General features: G+C 58.1%; 1 protein-coding gene across 1 annotated transcript in view; it reads right to left on the reverse strand.

Moving 5' to 3' along the window:
* SARDH (sarcosine dehydrogenase) overlaps positions 1-21,789 on the reverse strand; it is a 60,070-nt gene that overhangs the window by 33,523 nt on the left and 4,758 nt on the right. The window contains exons 5-13 of the mRNA XM_036108447.2: positions 21,018-21,197; positions 20,316-20,439; positions 20,038-20,138; positions 12,969-13,073; positions 11,713-11,842; positions 9,042-9,128; positions 8,716-8,806; positions 5,475-5,616; positions 2,222-2,305 (exon numbers count right to left, since the gene is read on the reverse strand). Coding sequence (XP_035964340.1) covers positions 2,222-2,305; positions 5,475-5,616; positions 8,716-8,806; positions 9,042-9,128; positions 11,713-11,842; positions 12,969-13,073; positions 20,038-20,138; positions 20,316-20,439; positions 21,018-21,197 — 1,044 coding nt within the window. The remainder of the gene's footprint in view (positions 1-2,221; positions 2,306-5,474; positions 5,617-8,715; positions 8,807-9,041; positions 9,129-11,712; positions 11,843-12,968; positions 13,074-20,037; positions 20,139-20,315; positions 20,440-21,017; positions 21,198-21,789) is intronic.

The raw sequence follows: 21,789 nt of genomic DNA on the forward strand, positions 1-21,789 counted from the left end.
GAGAAGACACCGTCACGGTCCTCCTACTCCTCCCTTCCCTCCGCCCTCTGTCCCTCCCATCATGCACACATGCGTGCACACACACACACACACACACACACACACACGTGCGGCCCGGCAGGCAGGGAGCTGGGTCCCGCAGAGGCAGAGATGGAGCGGACGATCTGGCCCACCCTCACCGAGCTGCCCTCTGGAGGGGTGTGTTGTGCGTGCAGGGAGGGGGAAGGGACGGGGCTCAGGCCGTCCGTAACCCCTTGCACAGATGACACCTTAATGGCCGTGGTGGTGCGTCTGAGAGCCGGTGCCGGTAGAGAGTCTGGGCTGTGCTGGTTGGGGCCCAGGAGGATGGAGAAGAAGTTGGGTGGACTCAGGGAAGGCAGAGACGGGGCTGACGGGGAGGCAAGGGGGGCGGTCACCAGGGACATCAGGGCCACCATCAGGGCTTTTGAGGCAAGGCTAAGGCAGCAGGATAAGGCCCCGGCACCAGCCCACTGAGGACCAGGGTGACAGAGCTGGGGGCCCAATGCCATTGCCATCCCAATCAGGACCACGCCCTGCTCCGAGGGCCTCAAGCTTCTAGGGAGGGAGATCCTTTCTACAGACGGGAAACTGAGGGAGAGAGGCTAAAGCTTGCCCAGGTCACAGGCAAGGACCTGACAGGCCTGGCGTAGACCTGGTGGCGGGTGGGCCCCAGAGGCTGGTTCCTCCACCGCCATTTGCCTTGGCCCGTCCTGCACCTGTCAGCAGCGCGGAGAGGCCCACAAGCCAAGAGGCCCTTCCCCACCTCTGCTGCTTCTGAGGGAGCCAGTCAACTGTCACCTGGCAGCCCGGCCAGCCCTGCCCAGCCTCCTTTCCCAGGCAAGAGCCGAGTGTGAGGTTCTGACTGCGCTGGGCCACTCTGCTGCCCCGAGCCCCACTCAAGCCCTGGCATCTGGGAGGGGCCTCTGCAGACAGTCTTCTCCCTGCCCTGCAGGCGCGGCTCCCACTGGCCCCTGAGACCCCAGAAGGGACATTCCAGCTCGCTGCAGCCTGGCCAGGCATCTGGGATTTGGGGGATGTCTTATCACCCCGTGCCCTAGATGCCCAGGATGGCTCCCAGGTGAGAAGGTGCAGAGCCTGCCCATCTCCAGCCCAAGGGAATGCTCCCGATCCCTGCTCCAGTGTCCTCTGCTCTCCCATGGATTCCAGGGGACAGGGGCTTCCAGGGACAGGCCAGCTGGGATGCAGAGGGCCCTGCTCAAGGCGCATCCTGTCCTGGTGGCCCCAGCCTCTCAGCCTCCCGGGCACAGGCTGCTCCCCCTGGTGTCTTAGAGAGCCTGCCTCCTCCATCCTCATGGGTTTGTCTGTCCTTCCAGTGATTAGGACCTCAAGGGGAGCTCCGTGCTCCTGGGCGAAGAGCAAGGGTCCCTATAGGCTGATTGGAGAAGGGGCCAGGACCGAGGAGCCTGAGAACACTGACCTCTGGGCATTAGTGAGTTCTGACTTCTGCCTCACTTGCCCCAGGATGCCCTGGGACTGGCCTTGGGCCGAGGGTTGCTATGGAGATGGGAGGTGGATGCACAGGAAGGGGACTGGTAAAACAGAGCAGCGGGAGAGGGATTTCAATTTGCACAAATCTGGATCAAATACTATCCCCCTGATTGGGCTGAAAGCATCACAGTGCTGCTCCAGCAGACCCCAGCCCCTGAGTTGCACAAGCAGGATGGTTTGGGTTCTTTTCTGACAACCCTGGGCCCATGGGAGGCACTGGGGGGGCTGGAGAGCCCCCAGGAGGGCACCCAGAGGCCAGGAGGCTGTGCAATCCCAACTTACAAACTAACATGAAATGCCTAATTTGGTGCTAAATCCTCCTACTAACATAAAATAACAGTTGCAGTTGCCAAAAATATACGAACAAAATTATGAGAAGATGCACTAATTTCTCCTACACACGGGCGGGGGGGGGTGGATCTTGTGCGCGGCCCCCGCACTGTGGAACACCAGCTTTCCCAGGGGCCCCGGGCTTCTCCGAGCCCTGGAAGGCCTGGCCGCTGAGGCGGTGATTGACAGCCCCGGGGACATCTGCAGGGGAGGGGTTCCGTGCTCACGGGCAGATCTGCAGGGGGCTCAGCCTTCCTGCACACAAGATGACTCACCGTCCCACAGGCCCCACCTTGGGCAGCAGGGGCGGGTGGGGTGGGGGACGGGCACAGAGGGGGGCCAGGCCCGGGTGCCTACTCACCGGAGCTGTGCCTTGGGGAGTAAACCATCCGGGCCGCTCCCAGCCCTGTCGCTCCTGGAACACACAGCCTTGTGCAAGTAGCTCCTAGGTAGGGGTGGGGAACAAGCACCCTTCAGGCCGGGCCAGACTAACCCCAGGCAGGGCAATGAGTGACCCCCCAGGGAGCAGAGGGCAAAGAGGTCCTCGTGCTGGGAGCCAGGACCCCACGCCTGCCCCAGAGCCCCGCCCCCAGCTCCCCCTGCCCCGCTCCAAGAGTCCCCAACCTACTGAGACACCTGCTAGGGACAGAATTGCATCCCCCAAATTCCTATGTGAAGCCCTAACCCCCAGTGGGACCTCATTTGGAGATGGGGCCCATGAAGAGGGGGTTAGGGTGGAGTGAGGTCACGGGGCGGGGCCCCGATCCCAGGAGGGCTTGCAAACACAGGACGGCAGCCCTCCAGCAGCTAGGCAGAGGGGCCGCACCTGGAGCCGGGCAGCGGGCACCTGGCTCTGGGCCTCCCAGGCTCCAGAACCGGGAGAAAGGAATTTCTACAGTCTCAGCACCCCCTGCCCCCCAATCTGCGTTGTCCGCTGCTGGGACAGAGCGGCAATCTCCTTCCTAGGTCCCCCTCATCGCCCGAGAGAAGCGACAACAGGGACACAGTGGGTCTCTGCACACCCACGTTCACAGCAGCCGGCAGGTGGAAAGCACCCAAGTGTCCACCGGCTGGCGGTCGGTCGGGTAACCAAGCGCGCGAGCCCGCACGGTGGAGCAGGGGTCGGCCCTCACGAGCAATGGAGGTCTGACCGGGATGCACCACGGGCCAGCCTCGAGCACGGCGGGCTGAGGGAAGGAAGGTCACGTGTTGCGTGGCTCCACTCACACGAAATGTCCAGAACAGGCAAATCCACAGACACAGAAAAACCCATGGGTGGTTTTTCTAGGCGGGGCGGGGGTTGGGGAGAATGGGGAAGCCCTGCATCATGGGCGCGGGGTCTCCTTTAGGTGGTGGTGATGGTCACACAGCATCCTGAACGTCCTTAAATCTCCCTGAATTGTGTGCTTTAACATGGTTAAAATGGCAAATTTTATGTTATGTGTACTTTGCCACGAGACAAAAATGTAACAGACTAAATTGGTTTCTTGGGCCTAATTCACACATGCCTGTGTGCGGGGACCACCCCCGCAACACTAAGCAATTCTCAGACACCAGGACCGTGTCCAAGAATCCGACTCCATTCTGACACTGTCTACCCCGGGACGGTATCAGAGTCCCTGGGTTGGGGGCCCCGTCCCACGGGGCCGTCCCCACCTCCCACTCCGGCTGTTACCGGCACTCCTGACCGACCAGCTGTGGGTCAGGACCCCTCCTCGGGTCGGCCTGATTTGCTAGAGCAGCTCACAAGACTCCGAGAGCGGTTTTACCCACTGGATCGCTGGAGGACTCCAGGAGGTTAAAGCTCAGGAACAGCCAGATGCAAGAGGGGCGTCGGGCCAGGTGTGGGGCAGGGCAGGGGGCTTCCGGGCTCCTCCGAGCGCCACTCTGCCCAAATCTCCATGCGCTCCCCAGCCTGGAGGGGAGCCTCTCCACATCTCCTTTGGGGTTTTTAGGAAGGCTTCAGTACATAGGCACGACGGATTGAATCACCCTGCAGCCCCTCTCCCCCCCAGAGGCCAGGGGTGGGACCAAGAGTTCCTGTCCCCTAATCACGCAGCATCCAGCTGGGTTCCCTGGCATGCAGCCTCCATCCTTAGGTTGGGCCCAAAGTCATCCCATTAACATAACAAAAGGCACCTTTATGGCTCTCATCACTGAGGAAATTCCAAGGGTTCAGAACTTCCTGCCAGACAGGGAACTGGACAAAGACTATACCTGTTAGTCCTAGAGTGGCAGATTTCTTTGAAAATAAATCTGGTTTGGGGAAAAAAAGATAATCTTACTCTCATGTTTGGAAGGGCCCTGTGTCCACAGGCAAGCCCAAGGCTGTGGACAGGCTGCCCCTGCTGCCTCCCGTGGACCACCCAGACCCTGAGCACGCAGAGAAGGGGCCAAGGTCACACTGCCAAATGGTGACACACCAGAAATGTCCTCCTTGGACATCCAAGGGGGCAGCAACTGAGGACACAAAAATCACCCCACAGTGAGTGATGGAGGCGAGTGGACCTGGGGAGAAGTCACCTTCCCCAGGAGGGAAAATAGCGAGGCGTAGGCTCCTTTAATAAAACAATCCATGGTCGGGAGGCATCAATGAGCAGGGCTGATGATGTGGGAAAGTGGAAGCGTGGGTGAATTCAGAGTTCTCTCTGGGCAGGGGGTGCTCCCGCACCTGCCACGTGCCCTTTGGGCAAAGCTGTGCACTTCTGAGTGGTCCTTCTGAGCCCCTCTCCTTCCACGGCCAGCCAAGCAAGCCCTGTGTTTGCCAGGGAGGCCGCGGAGTCGTCAGGATCCGTGCAGGGTGAATAAAGACCCGGGCAGGCTGGGAGAGCGGGAGGCCTTGTGGGGCCCGAGACCCTCGCTGGCCCCCTAAGCTGAGCTAAGAGGCAGGGCAGCCTGGGACCCATTGACATCTTTGGGCCTCTCCCCAGGAGGTGCAGGGGACACTGGGTCCCTCTGGGGTCCAGGCACTGGAGTCCCAGATGAAGGAGGTTCCTTTATTCAGCTTCAATGCTGCCTGCTCCATGAGCCTGCCCTCCTGCCTCCCCCTTCATCCACCCATTCAACAAACGTTCCCTGAACACGTATTAAGAGTCAGGCTCTGGGCGCAGTGCTCAGGAACCAGAGACGCGAGGGCACAGCATCTGGGCCCAAGGCCCTAGAGAAGCAAAGCAAGCACGGGCTGGGGGCACAGGGCAGGTGCCCGGGTTGTGGGGGCCCTGCGAGAGTGCACAGGGCCAGGCCCCGGGAAGGGCATCTGACGGTGGGTTTCATCGTACAGGTAGAAGCTGGCCAGGGAGGAAAGGCAGCCGAAGCAGGCTCCCCCGGAAGGAGCCCGTCTCCTCGGCACGCTGCTCTGTGGCCGTGCCCTCCTCTGATGTGCGACCTGCTGGCGCGCACCCGCTGATGCTCACCCCTGCTGACGCACCTGCCGCTCAGGAGCCCCGCCGCCAGCAGTCAGGGGGGACTCTGAGCACGTTCTGTTAGGAAGACCCTGGGTATGACTGAGCCCCCTCATCGCCTCGCCTGCCCAGGAGCTGTGGCGCCGCATGCCCTTCTGTCACCCCAGTACCCTGGGCGTCCTGAGGGTCACCACGCTCGTCAGGGTGTGGTACCTCGTGCAGGGGGTCAGTCCTCATGTTGCGCCCTGCCAGGGGCTCGTCGTGGGGGAAGACGACCGAGTAGTTCTTGGCATAGGACTCGTGGCTGCGCTCACGAATCCAGCGGCGGTGGTCCGTGAGCAAGGGATGGAAGCGCCTGTCGCAGATGGAGGGGCCAGTCACTGCCTTGGGGGCCTGTTGGGGGGGCTGGCCAAGGACCCAGGGCAAAACTGGACCCTCATCCCTCTGCCAGAGTCCTCCCTGAGGCGTGGGTTCAGGAGGGGGTCCATGCTCTACTCTCCCACCGTGGGGCCTTGGGCAGCTCAGCCTCCCCACTGCGACCCCCGCCCACCACACACGGCCCTCCCCTCCCAGCGGCTTGTCCATCTGGTCTCCACGGACAGCCACGGCCGCCCGAGCCGACTGCACGGCTGCCGGCCCACCTGTGGTCAGGCCCGCAGCCCCTCCCACACACAAACCCACCCTCAGAGCCCCAGCTCGGACCAGCAGCCCCGGCTGGCCCCTTCCTCACTGTCCACCTACTGGCGCCTCACGCCTCCTCCAGGCCCACCTCCTCACCAGCTACGTCCTCATCTGTGTTTCATCCTCAGTGATTCCTGTCCGAGCTTCATCGGGGCTAATTGACTCTTACTTTGCACATAGTTCTAGCAAGCACGGCAGCCTGACTGGGGCAGGGGTAGAGCTATAGGAGTGAGCTTATTACTGCAGATATTATCACTAGTAATATCGAGGCTCTCCGGAGCTCCTTTCCAGTGCAGGCCCGGGGCTGAGTGCCCCTCGCTGTTCACCCCCTGCCACCCCTGGTTTGACTCGTTTCACACGAGAGGAAACCCAGCCTGCCCTTTGCTGGGCCACACGGAGCCAGGAGCTTCTGGGACACGCTGCAAGAGAGGGAGCCATGGAGCCGGGCCAAGGGGCCTGGGGAGGGTTCCTGGAGGAGAAGCCGTGTGCCGGGGTGTGGAGTTCGGAAATGCGCGGCAGGCTTTGGAGGGGCTGAGGTGGGGAGGAAGGAGGCTAGGAGGTCTGCCCTCGGCTGATGGCCGCTCTGGTCATACTCCGCGCCCCCCCCTCGCCCCCAGTCACTAGGAGCTCACATGGTTCTCCCAGGATGGGAGATGGGAACTTCCTAGTGGCTTTGAGAGTGTGAGTCCTGGTGGGGACCGGGGTCAGGCGGCTGGGGATTTGGGGAGAGCTGGATTTCCTTCCTCAGGCCCCCCGGGACAGAAGAGGAAGCTGGACCCAGGGCAGGCCCGGGTGATCCCGACACCGACAGACACGGCCGCTCCAGCAGGTGCCCCACTGGCCAGCACCGCCAGCCCCTCTGCTCAGATCTGTGCCCGTGTGCACGTGGCGGGGCCGTGGGCTCAGGCTCAACCAGAGCATGGCCGGGGATCAGCAGGGGGACGGACCCCTGCCTGTGGCCAGGCAGACCCGGCTGCAGCGTTCCTCCCATGAGCAGGCAGGCAGGGGGCCTGTGGCCAGGGCCAAAGCCAGGGCTAGGGTTGCACCACCCTCCTCATTCAAAGAAGGAATGACTCCTCCTCCCCACTTACTCGGACCCCGAGGACTTTCACTAAAAATCACAGCCTGCCCTCCAGACCCTGCCCAGGCCAGGCACTGGGTGAAGCACGGACGAGCTTCAGACGCACTCCCCTGAGAGGTGGTGGCTCACTGCTCCCATTTCACAGATGGGAAAACCATCTGCCTGAGCCACGAGGGTGGGTCGACTAGTTCACTGCCCCCACCTCGACCCACCAGGCCCCAGCTCTTAGGGGCTCCCTCCCAGGAGGCTCTGCCTCCTGACCTGTGACCCCCAGCCCACGAGCCATAAACCAGCCCACAAGACGCTCCTGCCAGGGAAGGCAGCCGACAGAGGGAGGCCCAGACCCCTTTCCAACTGGGTCGGGGCCTCCGCCAGCCCAGACCTAAGCTGCCTGCTGAATCCAGGACCGTGCGCTCCCTCCCTGCAGGGTCTCCCTCAGCCCAGGAGGGGTGCAGGCAGGCCAGCCTCGTCCTGCAGCCGTGGACACTGCGGCACCGGGAAGCTGCCCCCTGAGGCCCGGGGTGAGCCCTGGGGGGCGGGTCTGTTCCAGGGCTGAAGCCCTCGCCCGCCAGGGAGGCCAGAAGCTCAGTCCCTGCTCGCTCCGGCTCACGCCCCGAGTGACTGCAGACAGGCGGCTTCCCCCACCGGCGCCTCCTCTCGCTGTCTGTAGCAGGAGGGGCTTGGACTGGCCCACCCCGAGGCCCCTTGCAGCTATCATTTCTGGAACATTCCTCTCTTGGGAGCGCGTGGGCGCAGCCCCAGACGGGCTCTGAGGCAGCCACAGAGGAGACTGTTGTGCCAGGCGCCATGGAGGGGGTGGCAGTCGGAGAATCTCAGTGTCTTGTCTGTCTGTCTGCCTCTGTGGGGGCCAGACATCCCCCCCCATTGGGTGTAATGTCCTCATCAGGCCAGGAAGGGGCAAGGTTAGCAGAGGAGGGGGCACGAGCTGAACCAGTCCCTACTGGGCCACTGGGGTCCCCCCCGGGGAGGCTGTCTGCCGGGAGCAGTAACAGGGGAGCGGGCCGGACACCCACAGGGGCACCCCTCCAAGCTGTTGCCTGCAGACCCCAGCCCCGCCGGCAGAGGGTGGTGGAGACCAGGACACCCCCCACCCAGCTCTGACGTCAGCTCCCCTCCACCTCGGCTCAGGTCTGTCTGGGCTTCTTGCAGACAGGCTCCAGAGCATTTTACCGACCCAGACACATTCGCTGCTCCCAACGTTGGCAGCACACAGTGTCATGACCCGGGCGTCACGGTGAGGAAATGGCTCGGCATCGGGTCCAACTCATTCCAGTCACCCCGGAAGTGAATGATGGCATCTCCGCTCAGCGCTGCCTGACGCCCAGCCTCCACCCTCGTACTAACAATAACCAGCCCGGCCTCACTCCCTGGGCAATGTGTGCGGCCCCTCCTGCTCCCCAGGCCTCAGGCTCCCCATCTGCAAAGTGGGATGATGTGATCCCGCTGCTGATCCTGGAGCTATCCAGAGGGTCAAGCAGGACGCTGGCACAAGAAATCTTGGAAGCTGTCAAGGGCCGTGGATCTGCCAAACCCAGGCCCCTGCAGCACCGCCCCTGCTGGCACCTCTTCCAAGAAGCCCTCTGGATTCCAGGGAAGGCTCCTTTCTAAACAGCCCTTGCCATGTACCCCACTCCACCGAATCCCAGGGCACAGGATCCGGCGCACACTCGCCTGATGTCGTAGCTGTACATGTCCTTCTCCGGGCGCCCGTGGACAATCCAGTGGGCCAGCTCCTGCCCACAGCCGCCGCCCAGCATCATTCCTGGCAAGAGTGGAGCCAGAGGTCTGCCATCTGCCCCAGAACCCCCACCCCGTGTCCACAGCCGGCATCACCCCCCAAGCCCTGGATCTCACACCTGGGGTGCTGCACGCCTGCTAATAGGACCTCACCCCTCCCTGCAGGCCTCCTCTGCCCCACCGCCCACCAGGAGCCACCCCCACTCTGCCTGAGGTTGCTCTGGGGGTCAGAGGCGCAAGGTGGCAGGCCTCGCACTCACCTGCACTGTTGAAACCACAGCCCAGGTAGAATCCTCGGAGTTCAGGCGCCTCCCCCATCAGGGGCTTGTGGTCAGGCGTGAAGGACTCTGGAAGGAAGGGGGGCCTGAAGCTCCATCCAGGCCACATGCACCCGGGGCAGGGTCTCCTGAGAATGTGGTGGTTGGAGCAGGGTCTGCAGGTGCCTCCATCATCCAGACCTTCCCCAACCTCACGACTCAGCTCAATGCCACTTCTTCCAGGGAGCCTCCCTAACCTCTCCCACCACATTTCCCAGTTCCTCAGCATTTACGGCCAGAAACACCCAGCTAGGAGTGGGTTCTGCTTTGCAGGGTCCAGGTCTGTCTCACGACTATCACCATTCTCCTGCTGGTGAGGGGCCTTTCCCCTCGGCCCCCATCACAGTGTGAAGCTCTCCCTTACTGCACCCCCTTCCTGCTGTGTCCCTGTCGGTCATCCTTGCCCACTGGACCAGGAGAACCGTGAGGGCAGGGACTGGGCTTCGCTCACCACCGTGTCTCAAGGCCTAGCACAGGGCCCAGCACACAGTAGGTGCTTGATAAATGTTCACTGAGTGAAGGAATGATCCTAAGTTCTTTAGGAGAGGGACAGGGGCTTTTGCTTCTGTCTGCTGCTGACGGGTCACCCCCAGAGGCCAGGGCATGGACGGCGGGGGACCCTCGGATGTCATTATAAAGAGCTGAGCTTTGCAGCCACAATCCTGGGTCTGAACCCTGCTTTACCCCTTCCTAGCTGTGTGACCTTGGGCCAGTCACTTCACCTCTCTGAGCCTTAGTGTCCTCATCTGTAAAATTGGGATCATAGCACTTACTTCCAGGGCTGTGAGTTAGCCCATCTGCAAATACTTGCAGCCCACGTGTATGCACCCCGGGCTCGGCTCTGAACGAGACCAGTCCCACCCCTCAGCGAGCTGACAGCAGAGCGAAAGACACAGTAAATACACAAGTAAGCAAAGTAAGAAAACAGTGTGTGAGGAGGGGGTGGTGAGGGACTCCTAATAGCCCTTCCCGGCAGGCACCGTGGTCCCCTGGGGTAAAGATGAGGAGACCATGTGACACGGGGTCTCATCTATCCCAGTCCCCCTGCTAGTGAACCATGGAAGCGGGAGCACCGCTCAGGACTGCCTGGCCCCGAGCCGAGTTCTTAACCTCTGTGCAGCTTGCTCCCTGCTGGGTGGGGAGCAGGCCTGACCTGGGTGGGGGGGCGGCCTCTGAGGCCATCTGTCTGCAGGGCCTGGGGGAAACTTCCAAACAGCTGGAGAGGGGGACACCCCAGAGGTCAGAAAGAAAGACTCGGGGTAGCTGAGGGAGGGTGGAGGAGGCAGTTCAGAGGGGGCAGTGAGCATCAGGACGGGAGCTTCCCCGGGTCCGTGCGGTCACCCCGTGAGCACTTGGGCAGAGCTGGGGATGTTTCCGGCCCGGGCTGCGGGCGGGTGGATGGGAAGCTCAGAACAGCCTCACAGGGCAAGTGAGGAGAGAGTATCGGGGGACGAGAGTCTCTTGAATGTTTAACAAATGACTCAAGCCTGAGCAACACAAGGATGCAGGATGACGGGACATTTGGGCTGCACAGACAGGGGCCCCCACCTTGGCGGTGACCTCCGGGACCCAGAATGGGAGCTCTGCCCGCCCCCAGATTCCCCGGAGTCAAGGGGGCCTGGGACTTCCGAGTTCTGTTCTGGAAGCCAAAGGCTGTTGACCGTGCTTGTCCTCCCTGGCAAGGAGAGAGGCTGATTTCCCCACGAACCCTCCCTCCCAGGCAGGAAACCAGACACAAGATGTCCTCACAGGCACCTCGCCCCCAGATAGGGCTTCGTGGGAGCAGTGACTCCCCGGTCTAATTAAACAGAGGATGCTCCCGGGTGACTCGCACCCCTGGGGTTGTCTCAGGCCTGTGCTTCTCACTGCCAGCCCCTCGCAAGCCTGGGGAAGCGTGGGGGGGCAGTGAGTCTTCGGCCCAGGGCCCACGCCCGGCTCCCTGAGTCCAGTGCTCAGGGGCGCTTCCATCCTGCTCACCGCAGCTGGGCTTGCTGAGAGCCGAACAGATTAAAGCAGCCTGGGCTGGTGGCCGTGTCGATGCCAAGTGCACGGGGGAGAGAGGGCTGGACCCCTGCAGGCCACAGGCCCCTGGCATCAAAACCTGCCCCTCTCCTGTCCTGGACTGCCTCTTGCTCTCTGAGTGGTGACCCCTTCCCCTCGGGAGACTCACGGCATTTTGCTGGCCCAGCCGTGCCCTGCACCTAACGTGTGGCTTCCCCCCCGCCCCTTGCTCCACGCCTGCTGAGTAGGTGCTCTGTCACCCATTTCACAGATGAGGACACTGAGGCACGGGGAACTGAGTCTCAGACACAAGCTTTCCCCTTTGGACAGCACTGTATCTTTCGGGGCCTCTCTCCCCAGCCCCGATGTGGGCCGAGGCTGGCCCTACCCATTTTCTGTCTTGACTGAGGATGAAAGAGACTCCGCGTGCGCCGGGAAAGAAGGGGGGGCGCATACCGCACGCGTGGTTCTGCTGGAGCCACGACTGGGGTGGTGCGTCTCCTGCCCGTATGCAGCAGGGGTGGCCCAGGTCCAGGCCTGACACAGGCCAGATGCACTTTTCAGCCAGAAGGACCCTGGGACGCCCACCCCAGCTCCCAGCCTCCCCACTCACCAGGGCCGCAGACCGTGGACTTGACCCCTGTCTTCTCCAGCACGGGGACGCGGTTGATGGCACCTTCGATGTGCGGGCTGAACACGTCCCAGTCCAGGTCAAAGAGGCCAAAGGCAAACTTGTCTGACACCTGGGGAGGCAGGCGGGGGCGCAGCCCTGTGACAGCCGCCCCGCAGGAGCTGAGCCCGGCCAACCCGCCCCGAGTCAGGCCTCCTCCACCGACCCCTCAGTGGGGCCTGACCACTCCCCTTCCCCGTGCTGGCCCAGGCCCACCTACTCTGCGCTGGATTGTTATGGTGCTCTCCCTCGTCACCCGGCCTCCCCGCCTCCTTCCACCCATTCTCCTAAGTCAGACCAGGCCCTCTCTTGCTCTCAAGCCCCCCGTGGCTCCCCGTGACTCTCTGTGGCCCACCAAGCCCTACAAGAGCAGGCCCTGTCCACGTCCACCACTGACCCATGGCCACGCCGACCTTCCTTCAGTTCTTTGAGAAGGACAAGCTTGACCTGACCTCAGGGCCTTCATCCCCACCTGAGGCAGCTCCTCGCCCACCTGTTCGCTCTGCAGGACTCTGCTCTGCCGTCAGCTCCCCAGGGGGGGCCCTGCCTGACCACAGAGTGAAGGACATCCCTCCACGCCACTCTTACCGGGCTTCTTCCTAACCTGCCGGCTCCATTCAGCACACAGATACCCATGACTTCTTTGTTTATTGTGGGTCTCCCCACCTAAATAAAGGCACCCCAGGACAGGGACTTTTATGTTGGTCTCTCCCTGCCCCCAGGAAGTAAAACAGTATCTGACCCAAAGTTGTCACTCAGTCATTCCATTTCTCCATGAATCCAGGAGCGAGGGTGGCCCGGGCATGCTCACGGGGGCCGAGGGGGCTGCCGGACCTCAGGCAGCCCCCGAAGCTGCTGGGGAAGCAGCCAGGCCTGGGGGAGATGCCGCTGTCATGGGGGCGGGGCTGCGGGATTGTTTGCTGCGGACACAGGGCTTTTGTGTTTTGGTCTTCCAAAGCCATTATTTTACATTCTGCAGCCTCTATTAATGTTGTGAGGCCAGCCCTCTCCCTGCCCCAGCTCTGGATCTACCTGTGTGCCCGGTTCAGAGAAAAATGAGTGAGACCCTTCTGGGGCCAAGGGACCTGCCATTTCAGGGGTACACCTGAGGAGCTTCGGGAGGGTGGGTTTTCTGGAAGAAGACTTCTCCACACTGAGACACGGCCTTGAACCACCCCCTCGATCCCTCAGTGTCTCACCTCCTCCCAGAAGATGGGGTTGGTCTCATAGCCGCCCACAGACAAGGCATCCCCTTGGAGGCGGAGGTAGACCGAGGCATCATGGTCGCGGACATTGGGCATGTTCTGGAAGGCAGAACAAAGAGGCCTCAGGGTCAGCCAGGGCTTGAGGGTCACAGGCCCCAGTGGCCCATGGCACCTTCTCCCTGTTGCAGAACCCTGAGGACAGAGTGGACCCGGGGTCTCAGGTTACACTGTGGATAACCCCCCCACCACTCAAGTCTCTCCTTCCCTAAACCCCATAAAACAGCAACAAAGATGTAAGAAGGAGAGGAAAGAAGGAGGGAGGGACGTGGTATAAGCCGCAAATCTAAGAGAACCGTGGAGAGACAAGAGCACACAGAGATCTCAAGCAATACTGCAGGATGCAGAGTGAAGGCCAGCACCCCAGCTCGGGTTTGGGGAGGGGGAAATGCACAAGTCAGACCAGTTTGCACCCTCCCCGTCCCCTCCACACTGTAGAGTCCTGGCTTGTGGCAACCCAGCTCCCTCTGCAGGGGCCTGGTGGGCAGAGTGCATGGTGTGTGTGGGTGTGAGTGTGTGTGCACATATGTGTGAATGTGAGTGTGTGCATGTGTGTGTGTGTAAGTGTGCATGTGTGTGAGTGAGAAAGAGTATGTGTATGAACAGAAAGACAGGCCAGGGTCTCTTCACAGCAGTGAACCCAGATCCTCTCCATCCCCACCCAGCACAGCCCGGAGCCTGGCCTGGGGACAGCCCTGAGGTCTGGAGAAGTGGGTTCCCACAGGCTCCAGGCTCAGGGGTGGTGAGGGTTGGACTGCCATTCCCCCCTCTACAGCATCCCGGGGACTCTACTGTGGAGACATGAAGTGGCCTGTGGAAGGCTCCAGATGTGGACACCGGGGCCCTCACCAAAGAGGATGGCTCACCCTCATCCCCTGCAAGGTGCCCTCCTGTCCTCCCTCTCCAAGCTTCCAGTCGGCCTGCAGAAACTTTCCCTTAAAACCCACACCAGGAACTTCAGAGATAAGACAAGATTTGGTCCATCAAACAAGGGGTCATGGAAAAGGAACAATCCCAGATCAAGAAAGAGGTCTCAAAATGAGAGATGATTATCAAAATGAAAAATGCAACAGAAGGGTCAGATAAGACCATCTTCTAGATATGAGGCTAAAAAAGATGAAGAAATTGCAATCAGGAAAGGAAAAAAATAAGGGAATCACAAGACAGCCCTAAATGTCCAACATCCACCTTATAGGAGTTCCAGAAAGACAGAGGAAATGGAGTAGAGGAACATCAGAGCAGCAATCCAGGATAATTTCTCAGATTAAACATCACAAATCTCCATATTAAAGGGCCCATGAGGGACCACAAGGGCCCACCATGCCCTGTGAATGGACAGGCCAGCACAGAGGCCACACTGGGATGAAACATCAGAACACCAGAGGAACAGGTGGGTCCTGAAGAATGGCACAGCATTCCTGGAGGCCAGAGGACCTGGAGCCAAGTCTTCAAAATTCTGACAGACAGTTTTAGATGGAGAATTCTAACCCAGTCAATCCATCAATCAAGTGTAAGGAAAGAATAAAGATTATTTCAGACATCGATGAACATGAAAATATTTACCCACCACCTGCCCCTTCTCAATAAGCAACCAGAGCACACGCCATGGATCCAAACAGAAGAGGAGTGAAGAAGGCCCCAGGGTCACAGCCGAGCAGAGGTCACGAGGCAATCCGTCTAGAACAGAGATCAGAACAGCAGGAGCGTTCCTCCAGGGGAGGGGAATGGGACTTACAGACTGTATATGATTTCCCTGCTGTGCAGAGCTGTGCAGAACATATTCTTGAGAGGTAGTTGATAGGACAGACATGTTGAAATGTTTGGGAGGAAAATGTGACAGTTAGAATATAAATGCACATATCCTCAACAAAATACTAGCAAACTGAATCCAGCAACAGATAAGAGGATTATATGCCATGACTTAATGAGATTTATCCCAGGAATGCAAGGTTGGTTTGATATCTGAAAACAAATTTATGTAATACACGGTATCGACAGAGTAGGATGAAAACCCATCATTTCAATAGATGCAGAGAAAGTATTTCCAACACCTTTCATGACAAAAACACTCAACAATCTAGAAATAGAAGGAAACTTCCTGACAAAGGGTATCTAAGAAACACCCACAGCTGAAACATACTTATTTTCAGCTTTTCCTCTAAGATTAGGCCAACAGAAGGATGTCTACTCTCAGCACTTCTACCCAGCATTGTGCTGGAGTTTCTAGCCATTACAGCAATTAGGCAAGAAAAAGTAATAAAAGGCATCAACCTTGGAAAAGAAGGAGTAAAACGATCTCTATTTGCAGATGACATGATCCTGCATATAGAAAATTCTAGGAACCCACTAAAAAACTATTACAACTAACAAAATAGTTCAATAAGGCAGCAGGATACAAGGTCAATGTACAACAGACAAATAAAAACTATTGTTTTGGTTTTCATTTCACTAATGATGGACAATCAAAAATGAAATTAATAACTCCACTTACATCATCAAAAGGAATTTTTAAAAATATTTTATTTATTTATTTGAGAGAGAGAGAGCACGCACGAGCCCAAGCAGGGGAAGAGGGAGAAATAGATTCCCTGCTGAGCACGGAGTCCGATGTGGGGCCCGATCCCAGGACCCTGAGATCATGACCTGGGCTGAAGGCAGACGCTTAATGGACTGAGCCACTCAGGCACCCCCATCAATCATCAGTATTTTTAAATACTCACGAATAAATTTAACAAAAGTAGTACAAAACTTGTACTCTAAACACTTGGCAATATTTTTGAAAGAAACTGCAGAAGACCTAAATGAATGGAAAGACATCCCATGTTTATAAAATGAAGACTTGACTAGTGCTAAGATGACAATGCTCTCCAAATTGATCCAGATTCCACACAATCCCCATTAAAATCGCAGCTGGCTTCTTGGCAGAAACAGACAAAGTGATCCTAAAATTCATACAGAAATTCAAGGGACGCAGAATATTTAAAACAATCTTGAAAGAGAAGAACAAAGCTGGGAGACCCATGCTTCCCGATTTCAAGACTCACTACAAAACTACTGTAATCAAGACAGGGGGGTACTAACACAGGATACACATATAGATCACTGGAATCCAGTTGACAGTCCAGAAATAAGCCCTCATATTTATGGTCCACTGATTTCCCACAAGGATGCCAAGGCCATGGAGACGGGGAAGCAACGATCTTCAACACGCAGTGCTGACACAGCTGGATGGCCACACACAAGGAAGGAAGTTGGAGCCCTTCCTCACACCATACACAAACCTTAGTCACAATGGGTCACAGATCTAAGAATAAGAGATAAAACTATAAAATTCTTAGAAGAAAATACGCTAGTCAATCTTTGTGGCCTTGGAAAAGGACTGTAGGAAATGCCCTTCTGAAATATGATACCAGAAGCACAAGCAGAAAAAGAAACAATCCATAAGTTGGACTTCACCAGAATTAAGACCTTTTGTGCTGCCAACAACACCATCAAGAAAGGGAAAAGACAACCCACAGAACGGGAGAAAATATGTGCCAGGCATAAATCTGGTAAGATCCCAAAAATAACCCAAATATAACAAGAACTCTTATAACTCCATAAAAAGACCAACAACCTAATTTAAAATGAGCAAGGTATCTGCATAGACATTTCTCCAAAGAAGATGTACAAATGGCCAATGAGCACACGAGAAGATGCTCCACGTCATCAGCCAGTGGGGAAATGCAACTCAAAACCCCAGTGAGATACTCTCCACTTCACACCCACTAGGATGGCTAGGATCAAAGAGAGAGAATCACAAGTGGTGGTGAAGCTGTGGAGAAGTCAGACCCCTCCGCACTGTGGGTGGGAATGTGAAACAGTGCACGTGCTTTAAAAACAGTCTGACAGTTCCTCAAACAGTTAAACATAGTTACTATATGACTCAGCAATTCCACTCCAAGATATCTACCCAAGGAAAATTAAAACATGTCCACACAGAAATGTGTACATGAATGTTCATAGCAGCATTATTAAAAGTAGAAACAACTCAAATGTTGATCAACAGATGACTGGATAAATAAAATGTGATCTACAGTAGAATATTTAGCCATTAAAAAAATAATATTATTTAGTCATTAAAAGGAATGAAATTCTGACAATGTACCACATGGATGAACTTTGAAAATGTCATACTGAGTGAAAGAAGTCAGACCCAAAAGGCCATATATGGTACGACTTCATTTTATTAAATGTCCAGAATAGGAAAATCCATAGAGACAGAAATCAGATTAGTGATTATCTAAGGTTGGGGGTAGGATGGGAAATGGGGAGTGACTGATAATGAGTATGGGATTTGGGGGATGAAGGTAATGTTGATAGATGATAGATGGATAGATAGATAGCTAGACAGATAGATAGATAGAGGTAATTAGTGACAGTTATATAGAAAACTGAGCAACTGGAAAACAATGAATAACTCCAGGAAACACAAAAGTTGGATGCTATTTGCTCAGGAGTTAACAATATTTACACTGACATTATATTGCAAACACTGACTACTGATCTAACCAATAAACAAAACCAAAATCATTTTAGAAACTGAGCAGAAGTGGGGAAAGACCACATCCCCTATTGCTCTTTGGCACTGGAGGAACTGCCTTCTCTCTTGGACGACTTACCCTGGAGATGGGCACATTAGATGTGACTCCTCTGTCCCATCTCTGAGGACACACAGAGACCAAAAGGGATAACTTGGCAGATGCCCCTCCCTCCCACTCCAGTCTCCTAGTTGTCCAGCTCCTCCATAGAACTGGAATAAGAATGTCTGTAATGAGGGATTGTTGTAAGGAGCACGTAGGAAGTTCTCAGTAACTGAGCACTTCAGAAATAGAAATAGTGATATCATTACCTCTATTGTCACTACTACTCTTAGAACAAAACAAAACAAAATCTCTGGAGTTCCGTAGAGCAGGACAGTGGGGACACCTGGTGGCCGGGGAAGCCCCTGACTTTCGTTCTAGCTCCTGCGCCCCAGCACACCGAGCTGCCTTGGAGTGACCAAGACGTCCTCAGGACACTCTCACTGCCATCTCCATGCAGAAGCCCACCCTACAGCTATGACCCCGGTCCCACTGGTGTCCCTTCCTCCCGACCTCACCCTGCTCCCTTTCATTGTTTAACTGTGCCCCACTCCTTCCAAATCCTGTTGGCTGCTTCCTCTGGGAAGCCTGCCTGATAGCTCCAGCCTTCCCTAATCTCGTCCTCTGAGGCACCTGCCAGCTGGACCACCCTGTGCCCCTTGGTTCTGGCCATTGTCACCCTCACCACAGCTACCACCTGAGGAGCACCTGCCACAGGCCAGGCACCATGCTCAGCCCTTCCCCTCCGTCACGGGCTCCTCCCTCAGCCAGCCCCGTGCAATCAGTACCCTATTGTCCATCTTGCAGAAAAAGAAACTGAGGTGCACGCAGCACTATGACTTGCCTGGCTGGGTAACAGAGGAGCTGGAACGCCGCCCCCGAGCCTGAGCCTTCCTATCCCTCAGTGCCCGAGTAGAGCGGTGTCTGCAAAAGCAGGCAAGGGCCGGTGGAATGCAGACCAGCAGAGAGCATGGGGTGCACTGCATTTGTGGGACACACACCCCAGGCCCAGAGAGGGAGGGGACCAGGTCACAGAGCAGCTGGGGGCAGTGCCTGGCTCAGACCCAGCCCTGGGCCAGACCCTCAGACCTGGGGGTTCCTAGGGCGCACAGCCCTGTGGCCACCCAAGAAGAAGGATCCCTCCCCAGGACACAGCCTGTCCCCAGCACTCAGGAGCCCACTGTGGCCTGAGGGCGACCCCTGGCGGCCACCCGGGAGCTCTCCCCACAGAACCACAGAGCTCGGGGCATCCAGCAGCCATCGGGAGGCCTGTGCTGGATCCCATTACACTCGTCCACGAAAAGGGGAAGCCCTGTGTCAAGGGAGAGGGCAGGAGTGTGTGCAGGGCCCAGCACCTGCCCCAGCCCCTCCACCACTGTGGCCCCAGTGACGAGCAGGAAGCCAGGCTCCTCCAGGGCAGGACCTTCTTTGCCGGGTCCCACCTCACACTGTCCCACCCCCACCCCCTTGGCCCCCCTGAACTGCCTGCAGGCCCTGGGCTGCCAGGCCCCCACACTCCGCTCCCTGGACTAGGAGTCCCTGGAGCCCCCTGCCTGCCTCCTCAGAGCCCCATCAGCCTGCTTGGGAATTGCTCCTTTGCCAGTTTGTACCTGCCCCCCAGCTCCACCCCGACAAGAACTGGGTCCTTTTCTCTGTTACAGCCCTGGTTTCTAGAATAAGGCCTGGGACGCAGCAGTCAGTGTTTGCTGGTGAGCGGGAGGAAGGAGGGAGGGTTACATGGAATGGTGGGTTAATGGTTGATAAGTGGATGGACGATGAGGGAGGGAGGGAGGGAGAGATGAATGGGTTGAACGAAAGAGGGATGGAGGGAGGGAGGGAGGAAGGAAAAGAGGAGTGGTCGTTGACAAGGTGACAGGAAGCTACCAGCCCCACCACAGTGGGGCGGGGGTGGGGGGGAGATGAGAAGGGGAGAAGAGGAGAGAGGGCGGGGGTGCACAGGCCCGTGTCTCCCTTGGCAGAAGCCCCTCCAAGACCCCAGGAGGATCTGAGGGTCCGGAATCAGCGTCCCCGACACTGGCACCCAGGGCACATTAGGGAGCGGGCAAACACGCGTGGGTCCCCTGAAGAAGCACCCGGAGCACAGAACGTGACAAAGCCTGGACGGGCTGCACCACGCAGGACACGATCTTGGGCATCACTGAGGAGCTGTGCCCCGAAGGCCCAGGGGGTCAGCACCAGGGGGTTCCTTCACTTAACTCTGACCCCACCCCAAACCCCCAGTGTGATGATGCCCATTTCACAGATCAGGTGACCGAGACTCAGGGTGGAGAGGGGTCACGCCACCTGCAAGCACTGGGGTTCCGAGCCAGGTCCCTGCACCCCCCATAGCCTGACACCAGGTCTGGGGCCGTCCATGTCCCTACCTGGATGCCCTCAATGCGTTCAGTGACCACGTAGGCGTGGTGCATGGCCACCAGCGGGACCTTGACTCCAGCCATCCGACCCACAGCGCCGGCCCACACGCCTGAGGGCAGAGCAGGGACAGGTCAGCTCTGTGGCTCCAGGCGGGGCCGCCAGCCCGGTGAGCAGGGGGAGCCTCCGCGGGCCTGTCTGTCCCACCCAGGCCCCCCACCCGGAGACGGGCCAGGCTTAGGGAGCAGCCAGCGTGGCCGCCCGAGAGCCGGGACAGACCCCTGCCCACCTGCACAGTTGACCACACAGGGCGTCTGGATGGTGCCGTGCTCTGTCTCCACGGCGGCAACCCGCCGCACCCCAAAGTCATCGGTCCGCACGCGGATGCCGCTCACTGGGCAGTTCTCGATGACCTGGGAGCGAGAGGGGCTGCTTCCAGAGCCAAGCAGGGCTCGGTGAGGGTGCCCACCACCCCCGCCGTCACCGGCTCCCTACTGCCCGGACGGGACCTGGGACCCTGCTTCTGCTGGCACTGTGTCATGCGACACCGCTGGGGAAATGGGGTCACCCCAGCACCAGAAGCCAACCCCGTGCACCCCCTGACTTGGAGGATGTGTCCCCAGACACGCGGGGTCTTTCCCATAAAGTGACTTCCAGAAAGCAAGGCTGGCTGCGCCAACAGGTGTTTGCAGTCCGGTCTTCGGTCAAAAGGCCACGGAGCAGTGTGGCTTGGTTCTTCCTACAAAAATATATCTTCCTAAAAAATATTTGGGGGGTAAAACTAAAATGTCAACACTTGTCCCCTCTGGGTGACTTCCATTTCTTCTTTTTTGCTTATTTGTCCTTTCCAATGTTTTCTACGACTAGGTGCACATCTGGGATAAACGATGAAAAGCACAGAAGAGATTCTGAGAGGACGCGCTCGTCTAGCAGGGCCCCCGGGTCCTTCGGGCCGGGAGCAGGGGACACAGGGCCCCGGGGCCGCTGGTACCTGTGCTCCCCGCGCAGCAGCGGCCCTGCTGAGGGCGGTGCAGGTGCCGGCGGGGTCCATGGTGCCGTCCTGCGGCACATACAGGGTCCCGTACAGGTCGCCCACGTTCATCAGCGGATACAGCGCCTTGGTCTCTGCCGGGCTCAGCACGTGCGACTCCACGCCGTACGCCTTGCCCAGCTAGAGGGACCGAGAGCAAAGGGACTCAGCCCTCAGGGAGCAGACCCCCTCTGGCCACTGTCCTCCCCGTGTGCACCTCCAAGGGTCGGCTCCAACCCTGCCTCCTCCAGGAAGCCTTAGCTGGTCACCACGCCCCAGCCGCCCCGCCCCTGGGCCATCTCCGCACTAGGCTGAGGAGCATGACGCCGCGCGCGGGAGCAGGCCCTGGAGCTGTCCCACCTGCACCCAGCTCCGACACAGATGACAAAGGCCCCTGGGCAGACCAAGGGTGCTAACCGTTTATGTGGTTGGTACCCCTCAAGAGCCTCGACCAGTCTCTGGACCTAAGGGCTTCTATAAACGAATGCAAATCACCCCCCAGGGATTGGAGGGGTTTTGAGCTTGAGGATCTTCAGGTTCTCCAATCCGACCAGCTCCCAGGAGACCAACCTGTTCATCTGGCCGGGCCCTTGACTTAGTAGGACAGGCCACACCATCACATCTGATTGGCCCAAGGGCAGCCAATCGAGTGTCCCCAGGCATCACAACCAGGACAGGCTCCACCCAACTAGAAAGGAGCTGAGCTGGTCAGAGTCTCTGGCTGAGAACTGTG

Source organism: Halichoerus grypus, chromosome 14 (genome assembly GCF_964656455.1).
Source record: "Halichoerus grypus chromosome 14, mHalGry1.hap1.1, whole genome shotgun sequence".
In the NCBI taxonomy this organism is placed as follows: Eukaryota; Metazoa; Chordata; class Mammalia; order Carnivora; family Phocidae; genus Halichoerus; species Halichoerus grypus.